Source organism: Macaca mulatta, chromosome 6 (assembly GCF_049350105.2).
Source record: "Macaca mulatta isolate MMU2019108-1 chromosome 6, T2T-MMU8v2.0, whole genome shotgun sequence".
NCBI lineage: Eukaryota > Metazoa > Chordata > Mammalia > Primates > Cercopithecidae > Macaca > Macaca mulatta.
Window position 1 is genome coordinate 120,020,209 of NC_133411.1, and position 15,059 is coordinate 120,035,267.

Below are 15,059 nucleotides of genomic sequence, written 5' to 3' on the forward strand. Positions count from 1 at the left end.
TCCTTTCTTTCATTGTTTTTTAAATTTTAAGTTCAGTGGTACATCTGTAGGTTTGTTACATAGGTAAACTTGAGTCATGGGGGTTTGTTGTAGAGATTATTTCACCACACAGCTATTAAGCCTAGTATGCATTAGTTGTTTTTCCTGATAGTCTCCTTTCCCCCAACCTCTACCCTCAAGTAGGCCCCAGTGTGTGTTGATTCTCTCTATGTGTCCATGAGTTCCCATCATTTAGCTCCCACTTATAAGTGAGAATATACGGTATTTGGTTTTCTGTTCCTGTGTTAGTTTGCTAAGAATAATGGCCTCCGGTTCCTTCATTACATCATATACAAAAATTAATTGAAGATGAATTAAAGACTTAAATGTAAACCTCAAAACTATAAAAACCTTGGAAGACAACCTAGGCACGTGCAAAGATGTCACGATGAAGATGCCAAACACAATTGCAACAAAAGCAACAGTTGACAAATGGGATCTAATTAAACTAAAGAGCCGCTGCACAGCAAAATAAACTGTCAACAGAGTGAACAATCTACGGAATGGGAGAAAATTTCTGTCCTAGTCTTTCTCTGGAATTCCACGTAGGCATCTGTGAGACTGCATGGAATTTTTAAGATTGTTCCATTGGTCTTGGGTGCTCTGTGTTTCGATTAGGGTGTTTTCAATTGACCTACCTTTAAGTTCACTGAATCTTTCCTAGGCAGTGCCACATCTGCTAATGAGTGTGTTGAAGGCACTCTTCATTTATGTTACTGTAGGGGGTTTTGTTCTTTGAAATTTCTTTTGATTCTTTTAGTTCTCATCTCCTTGTTGAAATTTTCCACTGATCTCATGTTTTCACTTTTTCCATTACAGTTGTTAACATCATAGTCATAGTTATTTTTAAATTGCTGTCAGAAAATTCTAACATCTCTGTCATCTCTGAGTCCAGTTCAGTTGACAGCTTTGTTTCTTACCAGTATGTTATTTATTTCTTGCCAGTTTGTTTGCTGATAATTTTGTGTTTAATGTGTGCATCTTGTGTTGGAAAGTGGAAATAGGTAGTTTTCATGGCTGTAAGTAAGCATGCCTTCCCTTATGCTAGGCATTTTGTGTGGAGGTTTGGGTTAATCTACTGAAAATATTGTTTGGATTTGCAGTTCGTTCATGCTATGCTTAGCCTCAGTGTACCACTTGCTTCAGATTTCTCTCACAATATCTTTACTTTTGGGTGGGGCCTGGTTTTCCTAAGCAGGTTCCTCTATCTGCTCCACACTCAGTTTTAATTCTCCTGTTTGCATTATGCTGCTGAGAGGGTCTGTCTCCCTGTTCTTACAACTTCCTAGCAGCACCCCACTGTTACTTGTTATTTGATGCTTGTTAGCTTGGTACTAGGGAGCAGAGGGGACAACCTCTGTTGTTTTGGTTAAACTTCAGTCTTAGTGGGTCCTATATACTTGGGTCTTGGGAATGCGACCTTCTCAGAACTCTTGCTTTTTCACCATCTGTAGTTCTGTTTTCAGCACTTATGCCTGCCTCTCCCTCCAGTAAAAGGGAATTTTTCCCTGTTCCCTTCTCCCAGCTACACAGCCTTTGTCCCAGTGCCTAAAGGTGACAATGCTTGTTGCCAAAACCACTTGTAGATGAAGGCTTCTATTTATCCGGGGAGGTAAGAGAGAAGGTGTTGGCTGGTTTCGTACCCCCTCACAGTAGTTACCATCCTCCTCCTCCAGGTCTGCACCATGAGGCATGCTTTCTCAGGACTCTCACCCATCTATTTTTGTATGCCCTGTAGGGTCCCTCCAGAAAAGACTGCAAGAATATGTGAACTCCCCTTATATGTGGGAGTATGTGGCTCCCAGGGGCTCTGCATCCTCCTGTGAACCCACACTCAACACTTCCTGATATGGTTCATCTTTGTGTCCGCACCCAAATCTCATCTTGAATTATAGTCCTCATATCAAGGGGATTCACTATCACAAGAACAGGGTTACTTAATTGAACCATGGGGCCAGTTCCCCCATGCTGTTCTTGTGATAGTGAGTGAGTTCTCACAAGATCTGATGATTTTTAAAGGGGCTCTGCCACCTTCCCTCAGCACTTCTCCTTCCTGCTGCCTTGTGAAGGAGGTACCTTGCTTCATCTTTGCCTTCCACCCTGATGGTAAATTTCCTGAGGCCTCCCCAGCCATGCTGAACTGTGAGTCAATTAAACCTCTTTCCTGTATAAATTACCCAGTCTCAGGCAGTTACTTACAGCAGTATGAAAATACACTAATACACCCCCAATTTATTAACTCTTCTAACCAAATTCTAACTGGTGTCTGGCTGTGTTTGTTCCGGGTTAGCAAGTGCCATCTTTCCTCATAGACATCTTTTTCTCCTTAGATTTTAGACTAGTTGGTTTTCCTGTGATCTCACTTCTCTGAAGTTTTCAAGGAAATCTTGACCTTGCATTTTTTGTTGTTTTTGTAAGGGTGGAAAACATTGTTCTTTCCAGTTGCCTGTATCCTGAGGAGACACTAGAAGTCTTTTAATCGTATTTTTAGTTTTCTTCTTATTGATTTCTAAGGGTTTGTATATTCTGGATGCATATTATTTTTCAAATATTCATATTGAGAAAACTTAGCTCGTGGCTTCTGTTTTTACTTTTGAAATTGTGTCTCTTGCTGTGCAGATGTTTCCAAATTTGGCAAATTGCAATTTTAAAATCTTTTTCTTTTATATTTAGAGCTCATTGTGTCTTGTCTAAGATATTTTTATATACTGTAAGTTCCTGGAGATATTCTTTAATGTCTTTTTTAGAAATGCTGTGATAGTTTTAGCTTCTGTACAAAAAGTTTATTTTAAATTAAGTTAATCTTTGTGATATGAGAAAAAGATTGTAGTTCATTTGTTACTATGTGTTTAATTATTTCAGTACTACTTACTGTAAAAACTTACCTTTGCTTATTTAATTGCTTTGATACTTTTTTCAAAATTTAATTGACCACATGTATATGATTCTATTTCTGTACTCTATTCTTTACCATTGACCTCTTTTTCTTGTTACACTAATCTCACAATGTCTTTATTTCTGTCTCTTTATAGTAAGTTTTAAGGTCAGATAGAGTTCTCCATCTTTGTTCTTCTCAGGATTGTTTTGGTATCCCAGATGTTTTATATTTCTTTACACACGTTAGCATACATTTTTCACTTTCTGCAAACAAAGTCTATTAAGATTAGTCTGCATACCAGTTAGGGAGAGCATTGGCATGTTAATAATATTGAGTCGTCCAGTCAATGAGCATGATATATCTCTCCACTTAGATTTTGTTCAACTTTTATTTTGCATTCAGAGGGTAGGTTTGTTACATGGGTATACTGAGTGATGCTGAGGTTTGAGGCATGTGTGACACCATCATGCAGGTAGTGAGCGTAAAACTACCAATAGGTAGTTTTTCATCCCATCCACCTCTTCCTCCTTCCCTCTTCCAGTAGTTCCCAGTGTCTGTTGTTCCCACCTTTATGCCCATGTTTACTCAGTGTTTAGCTCCCACTTATAAGTGAGAACATGTGATATTTGGTTTTCTGTTTCTGTGTTAATTCACTTAGGATAGTGAATGGCCTCCAACTACATCCATGTTGCTGCAAAGGACATTATTTTATTATTTTTTATGGCTGTGTAGTATTCCAAGGTGTATATGTACCACATTTTCTTTATGCAGTTCACCATTGATGAGTACCTTGGTTGATTCTGTCTTTGCTATCATGAATAGTGCTGCAATTAACATACAAGTACAAGTGTCTTTTTGGCAGAATGATTTATTTTCCTTTGAGTATATACCCAGTAATGGGATTGCAGGGCCAAATGGTAGTTCTAAGTTCTTTGAGAAATCTCCAAACTGCTTTCTACAGTGGCTGAACTAATTTGCATTTCCACTAACAATGTATAAGTGTTCCCTTTTCTCTGTGGCTTCGCCAGCATCTGTTATTTTTTGACTTTTTAATAATTGTCATTCTGACTGGTATAAGATTATTTCTCACTGTAGTTTTGATTTGCAAAAATTTCTCTTAGCAATATTTGATAATTTTAACTGTAGCTGATTTGGACATCTTCTGTTGAATTGACTCCTACATATTTTATGCTTTTTATTCTATTGTAAATGAAGTGGTATTATTGAATTTTCCTATCATTTCCATTAGTATTTGTTTTTTATTGTGATTGTTTTATATTGACCTTGTATGCTGTGACCTTGACAAATTCACTGATCAATTTTAGTAGTCTAAGTCAACTTTTAGAATTTTCTATATAACAGTCAAGTCATGTGTACATGGCAACAATTTAACTTCTTTCTTTACAATATTAATCGACTTCTAAATTTACCTAAGTTAGAACACTGGCTGTGCCTTTAATTTTAATTGTCTTTATTATAAAGATGTAACTTATATACAATAAAATTTATCAATTTAAAAAGTATAATTCAAAGAGTTTTGACAAATGAATAAAATCCTGTAATCACCACCATAACCGTGATATAAAACCTTTCCATCACTCCCTAAATCCCTTAGAGCCTTTTGCATTCGATTGCCTCTCACTTTAGCCCTGGAGAACCACTGATCTGCATTCTGTCACTTCAGTTTTGCCTTTCCTTGAATATCATATAGAAGGAATTATTTGTAGTATTTTGTGTTGCATTATACCTCAACATATATTTTTAAACCACAAAATTTCATGTATAATTTTTCCTTTAAATTGTTGGTTGTTTTATAAATAAATTTTTAAAAGACTAAGAAATATGTCTTTTATATTTACACATATTTCCCATTTCTGCTGCACTGCATTCTTTTCCATATATCTGAGTTTCCATTTGCTCTATTTCTTTTCAGCTCCTTCCTAAAAGTCCCTTTAGAATGTCTTACGGTGCAGATTTCCCACCTATGAATTCTTTCATAGTTTACCTGAAGATGTTTCTACTTTCATTTATGAAGGATATTTTTGTTAGGCATGGAATTCTGTATCTATAGTTTTTTTTTTCTTTTGGTAGTTAAATATCTTCAAAGTTAAATAACTTTACAGATATCATTTTGTTATTTTTTGGCCTACATTATTTTTGATGAGGAGTCATCTGCGGTTTGTATCATTACTTCCCTAAAATGTGTAATCTCTTCCTCTCTGTCTCTCATTCAGTGCAGGAGGATGCTTTCAAAACTTAAAAAGAAATCTTCTGTTTTCAAACATTTGATTTAGATGGACTTATATGTAGTTTTATTTTCATTTATTTAGTCTGGGTTGCTGAGACTCTTGGATCAATAAGTTGAGGTTGTTTACTTAAATTTGAGAAAATTTTAGCTGTTTTTTTTCAAACACATTTTCTGCCCTAGACTATTTTTCCTTTCTTCCTAAGACTCTGGTTGCATGTAAGATATCTTGACAGTGTCCTACAATTCACTGAGACTTAAATTTTTTTTCATTTTGTTCTCTAGATTGGATAACTTCTATATTTTTATTACTTCTTTACTTCTGCATAACAAATTATTGCTAAACTTAGTGATTTAAAATAGCAAAAATCATTTATTTCATAATTTCTATAAATACAGAATTCTGAATCATTTGGAATTTTGAATCGTTCACTTGGGTAGTTTCAGCTTACGTCTCTCATGCAGTAGCAGTCAGATGATGACTGGGTTACAGTCACTGAAGGATGGATTGAGGCTGGAGAATCTATTTCCATGGTAGCTCACTCGTGACTAGAAAGTTGGTTCCTCTTCACATTAGCTCATCCGTGGGGTTGCCTGAGTGTCCTTAATGTCATGGAAGCTGTCTTCCCTCAGAATGAATAATCTGAGAGATGAAGACAGAATCTGCTGTGTTTTTATGATCTGGGAAATCACACACCTTCACTTTCACCATATTCTATTTGCCACGTGGGTCAACCATAATTCAGTGTGGAAGTGGAATTCAGAAAGACATGAATACCAGGAGGTGAAGATTACTGGGGCCTACTGTGGAGGTTGGATACCATATCTATCCTCGAGTTTACTCACCCTTTCTTCTGCAAACTGCACTTTGCTTTAAAACTGTTAAATTTTTTTTTTTGGTAATGTAAATAGTTTGCATTATTAGTTCTCAAGTTTTCAGTTGGTCCTTTTTAATAGTTTTCATTTCTCTGGTAAGAGTCCCCATTTGTTTACGATCATCTTTTTTTGTTTATACCCCATTTCATTACAATTATTCTTTCCTTTAATTATTTAAACATTTATAATAGTGGTTTTAAATCCTTTTTATGTGAATATCAACATACGAATCATCCTGGAGTTGGTTTCTATTGATTAATCTTTTTAAAAGACCGTTATTCTCATTTTCCTATCACTTCACAGGTACAGTAATTTTTTTATTGCATACTGGGCATTGTCAATGATTCATTGCTGAGATTCTGAAGTTTGTTTTCTTTTACTTTAAGAGGGTTTTTTTTGGTTTGTCTGTTTTTGGGCTTTTCCTGTAGCACACATTTAACTTGGTGGGACTTATAGTCCAAACCTTGTCCCCCTATAAGGGGCAACAGCTAAAATTTCTTCTCAGCACTTTTTACATTCCAGTTATTGCTTATTGCTTTCTGCTGGGTTCCTTAGAGTCTCCTCTACACATCTGTAGTTCAGAGTATTACATACAGATTTTTTTATTCTTCCACCATGGTCCCTTCTTTCTGGAATTTCCTTCTCAATATCCAACTTCTCTGTCAGGCTTGAATTCTGTTTTCTGGTACCTCAAACTAGTAAGACCAACATTTTCTGTTTGAGTTGTGGCGGTCCTGTGCTGCTTGCAGAGTGCCCTTAGAGGCCCCTAGAGGAAATGCCAAATAAATGTACAGCTCATTCAGAAGGGTTTCTTTCTTTTATGGGTTACATCACTCCCAGTTTTCTGATTTTGGCTGTTATTCTGCACATTTAAGTAACTGTGTTTATATTTAGTCCAGAGATTGAAATGTTTATATTCAGGAGGCTTAGTAATACCAGCTCCTCTGCCATTAACAGAATAGAATCTTGCCCTTTCATATGTGAATGAGACACTAAGTATCTCATTAGAAACTGTGGGTCACTGAGCCTGTTTAATGGTAGGTTTCACTCTAAGGTGATTTACAGAAATGAGGATATTTTGTTGGGGGTACCCCAGTGTCCGTAATCATAGCAATCTTAACCCTCCTTGGGTTATTTATTTTGTTCAGTGAAGAATCCACCAATGGCTGTACGGCTAGGGGTAAAATAGACATAAACCAATTTCTCAACATTCTGGGAGCCTGTGGCCTCAGGGGTCTCTCTACTTATTATGCAGTTTCACTTAATCTCTGTTTTCAATATGGCCTCAGCTGTATCTTCTGGTCTAAAACATATTTCGTTCCTTGTTCAACATTTACAAAATTAAATATATTATCTTCTCTAGGGTTTGGTAGGAGTGTTTTTTGGCTGTGAGTTGTTAGAAGAGATAATCCAGGAAGCCTAAAAACTTTAATTTTAAAAAAGAATGTGTTATGAATACATAATAGTTGCACTTATTTATGGGACACGTGATATTTTTATACAAGCACACAGTGTGTAATGATCAAATCAGGGTAACCGGACTATCCATCCCTTCAAGCATTTATCACTTCCTTGTTGTTAGAAACATTCCAATTCCACTTTTAGTTATATTGAAATATGTAATAAATTACTGTTAACTATAGTTGCCCTATTGTGCTACTGAATATCAGATCTTATTCCCTCTAGCTAACTGTATTTTTGTACCCATTAACTGTCCCCTCCTTCCTACTACCCTTCCTGTCCTCTGATAGTCATCATTCTACTCTCTAAGAGTTCAATATTTTTCTTAGCTTCCACATATGAGCGAGAACGTGCAATATTTGTCTTTCTGTGCCTGGCTTATTTCACTTAATGTCCTCCAGTTTCATCTGTGTTGTTGCAAATGACAAGATTTCATTCTTTTTATGGCTGAATAATATTTCCATGTGTATACATACTACATTTTCTTTATCCGTTCATCCACTGATGGATACTTAGGTTGATTCCTTATCATGGCTGCGATAAACATGAGAGTGCAGATGTCTCTCTAATATACTGATTTCCTTTCTTGTGGATATATGCCTAGCAGTGGGATTGTGGGAACACATTTTAGTTCTATTTTTAGTTTATTTATTATTTTGAGGAACCTCCATTCTTCACAGTGACTGTACTAATTTATGTTCCCATCAACAATGTACGAGGCTTCCCTTTTCCCCACATTCTTACCAACTTTCATTATTGCCTGAGATATTATCAAATATCTCAGGGGTGAGATATTTCCTTGTTTCGATTTGCATTTCTCTGATGAATAGTAATTTCTGTATATAGTTGTTGGCTATTTGTATGTCTTCTTTTGAGAAATGTCTACTGAGATCTTTTGCCCATTTTTAAATCTGATTTTTTTCCTATAGAGTGTTGTTTGAGCTTCTTATATATTCTAGTTATTAAACCCTTGTCAAATGGATAGTTTGCAAATATTTTCTCCGTTCTGTGGGTTGTCTCTTCACTTTTTTTGATTGTTTCCTTTGCTGTGCAGAAACTTTAGCTTGATGTGATTCAATTTGTCCATTTTTGCTTTGGTTGCCTGTGCTTTTGAGACCTTACTCAAGAAATCTTTCCCAGACCAATGACTGGAGTGTTTCCCCAATGTTCTCTTCTAGTAGTTTCCTAGTTTCAGGTATTAGATTGAAGTATTCAAACCACTTTGACTTGATTTTTGTATCATGAGAGAGAGGGTCTACATTCAATCTTCTGCAAATGGACATCCAGTTTTCCAGGCACCATTTATTGAAGAGACTGTCCTTTCCCCATTATATGTTCTTGATGCCTTTCTCAAAAATGATTTGACTGTAAATGCATGAATTTATTTCTGGGTGCTTTATTCTGTCCTACTGGTCTATATATCTGTTTTGATGCCAGTATCATGCTCTTTTGGTTACTATACCTTTGTATTATACTTTGAAACCAGGCAATATGATACCTCCAGCTTTCCGCCCCCACCGCCCCGCCGCCACCTCCCCTCAGGATTGTTTTGTCTATTTGGCTTCTTTTGTGGTTTTACATAAATTTTAGCATTATTTTTCCTATTTCTGTGAAGAATGTCATTGGCATTTTGATAGATATTGCATTGGATGTGTAGATTACTTTGGGTAGTGTGGGCATTTAAAAAATATTGTTTCTTCCAAACCATAAACATAAAATGTATTTTCATTTTTTTTGTGTCCTCTTCCATTTCTTTCATCAATGTTTTATGGTTTTCATTGTAGACATCTTTCACTTCTTTGGTTAAGTTTATCCCTAGATATTTTGTTTTATTTGTAGCTATTGTAAATGGGATTACTTTTTCATTTTCTATTTCAGAAATGCTACTGTTTTCACAAGTTGATTTTGTATCCTGCAACTTTACTGGGTTGATCAATTCTAATGGTTTTTTTTTTTTTTTTTTTTTTTTTGGTGGAGTCTTTAGGCTTTTCTAAATATAAGATCACTACATCTGCAAGCAAGGACGATTTGACTTCTTCCTTTCTAATTTGGATGAAGGGGCCTAATAACTTTTACAGAAATTTTTAACCAATGTTTTATTCTCTGTTCTATACCTCACCTTGAGAACTATCTGGTACTCTAACTTCTGAATATGTCTTGATTTTATAGTAGGGATTAGATTTCTTCTTATTGGCTTTTCCCATTGAAAATCTAGGTTTCAGGTTTATTAACTCCTCTAAGTCTGTTACTGTTTGTTCATATGCTCAAGATTCAGTTGACATCATTTCTCTCCTTCTTTTTGTGGGCTAATAACCCTGTTCCTTTTCAGTTGAGTTTTGATAAGAAGTAATGCTACATTTTGTATATTTAATTCCTCTTTCATCTATTTTAATATTTATTAATTTTTATCTATGTCTTAAATAAAAGTAAGCTGCATGGATTATACAAAATATCCTGTTTTTAAACTTCAATTAATAGCATATTTACAAAAGTCGATTATGAAAAGCATAGATGTAAAATGACTAAACTTATGCTGAATATAAATACAAATTCTATAATCACCTCTGTACCATGAAATGGTTTTCTTGCACCATTGTTACCTGAAGTAGCAGGAGAAAAGCTTGCCATCTCCTTTAATGTAGCATGCTTGCTTTGGGCTTATGCTGTAAAAGAATTGCTAGCTCAAGCCTGTAATCCCAGCACTTTGGGAGGCTGAGACGGGCGGATCACGAGGTCAGGAGATTGAGACCATCCTGGCTAACATGGTGAAACCCCGTGTTTACTAAAAAATACAAAAAACTAGCGGGCGAGGTGGCAGGTGCCTGTAGTCCCAGCTACTCGGGAGGCTGAGGCAGGAGAATGGCGTAAACCCAGGAGGCGGAGCTTGCAGCTTGCAGTGAGCTGAGATCCGGCCACTGCACTCCAGCCTGGGCCACAGAGCGAGACTCCGTCTCAAAAAAAAAAAAAAAAAAAAAAAAAAAAAAAGAATTGCTAGCAACAGACAAACATTTACATGCAGTGCTGCTGCTGCTGGACTTGCCTCAAGGAAGTGAGAATAAAAATGGGCTAGCAACTATTTCATGCCCATTTCTCCACTGGTCAGTGCAAGCAAAGGGAAACTTATTGAGTCAAAGCTAGAATATAGACAGCTTTATTATCTTGCTTTGCTTGTGAACTTGATTTTTCAACATGATTAGTGAATCTATTCTTTGAAAAGTAACGTCATGTGGGCATTTTCACTCTTTCACCAAACAAGCTAGTATGTAAGTGAATTTGTATGAATTTGCATATACTTGTTGTTAGAGCATTTGTACATTGAGTTTGTGCTCATCATTATAAAATTATCATGAGGAATAGTTTTTGTACAGTCATGTGTTGCACAACATTTTGGTCAACAATGGGCTGCATGTGTAAAGGTGGTCCCATAAGACTAATAGAGCTAAAAAATTTCTGTCACTTAGTGACATCATAGCCTAATCTTATAGTGTAATACATTACCCATGTGTTTATGGTGATGCCACTATAAACAAACCTACTGTGCTGCCAGTCATATAAAAGTATAGTGTATACAATTACGTATAGTACATTATACTTTATAATGGTAATGAATGACTATGTTACTAGTTTATACTATGTTACGAGTAAATACTAGTATAGTGTTTACTATACTATACATTTTATTGTTATTTTAGAGTTTTCTCCTCTAGCTATAAAAAAAGTTAACCGTAAAACAGCCTCAGGCAGGTCCTTCAGGAGGTATTCCAAATAAAGCATTGTCCTCATAGAAGATGACAGCTCCATGCTTGTCATTGCCCCGAAGACCTTTCAGCTTCCAGTGGGACAAGATGTGGAGGTGGAAGACATGGTATCGATGACTGTCTCTGTGTAGGCCTAGGCTAGTGTGTGTGTATGTCTTAGCTTTTAACAACGTTCAAAAAGTTAAAAGTTGTTTTTAAAAGAAGAAAGCTTATAGAATAAAGATACGTAGAAAATATTTTTGTACAGCTCTACAATATATTTGGTATAAAATATCTTGTATTTGTGTTTCCGTTAAGCATTGCTATACAACAGTCAAAAAGTTTTAAAACATTAAAAGTTTATAAAGTAAGATTGCAGTAAACTAAGGTTAATTTACCATTGAAGAAAGAAACTATTCTAAATAAATTTAGTGTAGTCTAAGCTTACAGTATGTATAAAGTCTACAGTAGTGTAATGTCCTAGGCCTTCATATCCACTCACCACTCACTCACTCACACAGAGGAACTTTTAGTCCTGCAAGCTGCATTCATGGTAAGTGCCCTATACAGGTGTACCATTTTTTACCTTTTATATCATATTTTTATTGTACCTTTCTTATGTTTAGATATGTTTAAATACACAAATACTTATCATTGTGTTACAATTGCCTACAGCAGGAGTTCCCAACGCCCAGGCCACAGACTTGTCTGTGGCCTGTTAGGAACTGGGCCACATAGCAGGAGGTAAGCTGCAGGCGAGCAAGGAAAGCTGCATTTGTATTTACAGAGGCTCTCAATCTCCCACGTTACTGCCTGAACTCTGCCTCCTGTCGGATCAGTGGTAGCATTAGATTCCCATAGGAGCATATAACCCTACTGTGAACTGCACATGCAAGGGATCTAGGTTGTGCACTCCTTATAAGAATCTACTGCCTGATGATCTATCACTGTCTCCCATCATCCCCAGATGGGACCGTCTAGTTGTAGGAAAACAAGCTCAGGACTTCCACTGATTCTACATTATGGTGAGTTGTATAATTATTTCACTATGAATTACAATATAATATAACAGAAATAAAGTGCACAATAAATGTAATGCACTTGAATCATCACAAAACCATCTTCCCCACCCCCTGTCCGTGGAAAAAGTATCTTCCAATAAACCGGTCCCTGGTGCCAAAAAGGTTGGGGACTGTTGGCCTATAGTATTCAGTACAGTAAAATACTGTACAGGTTTGCAGTATAGGAACAATGGACCATTCCATCCAGTGTAGCTGTGTAGTAAGCTATACTATCTGGATGTGTACAAGTACACCCTATGATGTTCTCACAACTGCATCGCCTAAGGATGCATCTCTTCAACTTCTCACCGTGGTTAAGAGATGCATGACTGTATTTATTTTCAATTTCCAATCAGCTAGGAACCACATTCCTGTAACTACTTGATTGGATATTTTTGGTTGTTTGTTCACCAGTATAGCAGGCAGGCTTTTAAGATTAATAAATCCATAAATTAGATTAAAATATTGGACCATGTTAACGGTTGGTGCAATCAGGAATGGAGACTTACTAGGAAGAGTTTAGTGCATGTTGGAGGAAAGTCAGGAAAAAAAAAAAGGCTAAAAGTAACACCTGTGAAGGTGAAAGGGCCTGGAGCTATTTAGCCAGAAATGAGTTGTGATATAACTGTCATATATATGTATCAGAATATGACTAATAATTGTTGTTCGTCTTTGCTGAAATCTGAAAAGAAGAACGTTCAAGGCTAGTTTAAGCGATGTATATTTAATACCGAGAAGAAAAGCCATGACAGTTGATGGACAGGACGTAAGAATACTTATGATGGGATACATCTCTTGGGAACAGAAAAAGAGCTTTACATGTAGCAATCTTCTCTGTCATGAATGAGGACAGGTCCTGCCTTAAGGCAGAGAGTTTACTAGTTGGCTTCCACAAGGCCCTTCCAGAACTGTAATTCTGAGCCACTTCTGTTACTGGCCTTCAGATGCTGAGATTGAACTCGACACAGCCAAGTATCTGCTCTTTCAGGAGCTCCAGCAGTGCCAGAGGAGGCAGTGCCACCAGCAGCGACAACCGCATCTATTCCAACTGAAGACTTCAGTCAAAGGTGAGTCAGGTCAGTGTGGACCTGGGCGCTTCCTTTTCCTCCAGCTCTCACTGGGTCCAGGCAAAGGAGCCCTGAGGGATCGGCCACCACAGGACTCCCTCCCTGGCCACCAATATAAGCTTTGACAGAGGGATGGCTGGTTAGCTGGTGCTAGGTGGGAGGGACTCGCCACGGAGACGCGCTCAAGGAGGGATGAGTTGCGCCACCACCACCTAGGTCCCTCTCTCGCTATCCGGCGGGGCCGCCCGGACCCAGGTGCTCCCAGGGTGCGCCTGACGCCCGCCATCCCATAGCCAGCGTCCCGCTGCGCACGGTCTCCCTCCAGCTCCGGCCCCCGCGGCAGGGCGCGTGGGATGATGCGCGGGTCCTTGTGCCTTCCCCAAGCTCCAGCATCCGGAGCCGCCCTAGCCGGCACCGCGGCAGCCACAGCCTGGGAGGGAGAAAGGAAAGAGGGAGGGCGGCGGGAAAGGCTTGGCGCGGGAGGAGGGCGGGTGAGGAGGAAATTAGCTAGGGGGAGGGAGCCTCTCTCCTCTGCGGTGCCGCTCGTCTCCCTCCGGCGGGCGGCGACTCCGGGTTCCCCCTAGCGCCCTCACGCCGCTGCTCGCCCCCTTCCCCGCCCACCGTCCCTGAGAGCGCGGGCGGCGGCGGTGGGCGTGTGCGCGCGTGAAGGACGCCGCCTCTCTCTCGCTCCTGCGTTCGCAGGCGGCGGCTGGCGGCCGGCTTCTCGCTCGGGCAGCGGCGGCGGCGGCGGCGGCTTCCGGAGTCCCGCTGCGAAGATGCTCAAAGTCACGGTGCCCTCCTGCTCCGCCTCGTCCTGCTCTTCGGTCACCGCCAGTGCGGCCCCGGGGACCGCGAGCCTCGTCCCGGATTACTGGATCGACGGCTCCAACAGGGATGCGCTGAGCGATTTCTTCGAGGTGGAGTCGGAGCTGGGACGGTAAGGCGCGGGCTCCAGCTGGGGAAGCCCGCGGCGTGCACTCAGGGTTGTCCCTTTCGCAGCGACGGCTCCGAGAGTGCGGGAGCCTGCCTCCGTGCCCTTCGATTTCTCCCCGCCTAGTTAGTGTCTGGGAGAGAGCTAACCTTCATTCAGGTGCGGCTCGAGTGCTTCCCACCCCACCAGAGCGCCTAGGCCGGTGCAGCTGTAGGATGAGCCCTCCCTCCTTCTCGCAGACTGCCACTTCCCTTGGGTGACAGCTCCCACCGCACGTGGGCCCTGCTTTCCCAGTTGATGTCTTTGCTCACGATTATAGCTTGCCAGAGGGTCCTGTTTGTCTAGTTATTTTTTGGGGTGGGGGCCGGAGGGTGCTCCTCCAAATCAAGACAGAATTATTAAATTAGATTCTTCCTCCTTCCCCCTCGTCAAGCTCTCCAAAGCAAGTGACACTAGAAATTAAACTTAAATACTAGCTTCCCTGCAGAGTCTGCTCAGGAGTGAAGGAAGAAATGAATCATTTAAGAGAGTTGAAGGCAGAATAATGAACTAGTGTGGCTTTAAAAGAGAAAGCAGCATATGGGATCCAGGCAGTGGTAATTAGTGAGAATACTGCTGCTTCTCTTCTTTCATGGGCTGGAATGATTTATTTAAATTATATATGCAACAGACCATCTCCCTAGGATTGCAGGTATGCCCCCTATCCCTCCTCTGAAGATCCAAACAGGTAGCAGTTTGGCCTTCTGAATGATTCCATATGCTTT

The 15,059-nt window shown here is 39.3% G+C and overlaps 1 protein-coding gene across 2 annotated transcripts in view; it reads left to right on the top strand.

The window, feature by feature from the left end:
* The first annotated feature begins 14,043 nt into the window (after positions 1-14,043).
* Positions 14,044-15,059, top strand: part of CAMK4 (calcium/calmodulin dependent protein kinase IV) — a 255,035-nt gene continuing 254,019 nt past the window's right edge. For both annotated transcript variants that reach the window (XM_028849644.2, XM_028849646.2), the window contains exon 1: positions 14,044-14,301. In XM_028849644.2, coding sequence (XP_028705477.1) covers positions 14,141-14,301 — 161 coding nt within the window. In that variant the 5' untranslated portion in view covers positions 14,044-14,140. The remainder of the gene's footprint in view (positions 14,302-15,059) is intronic.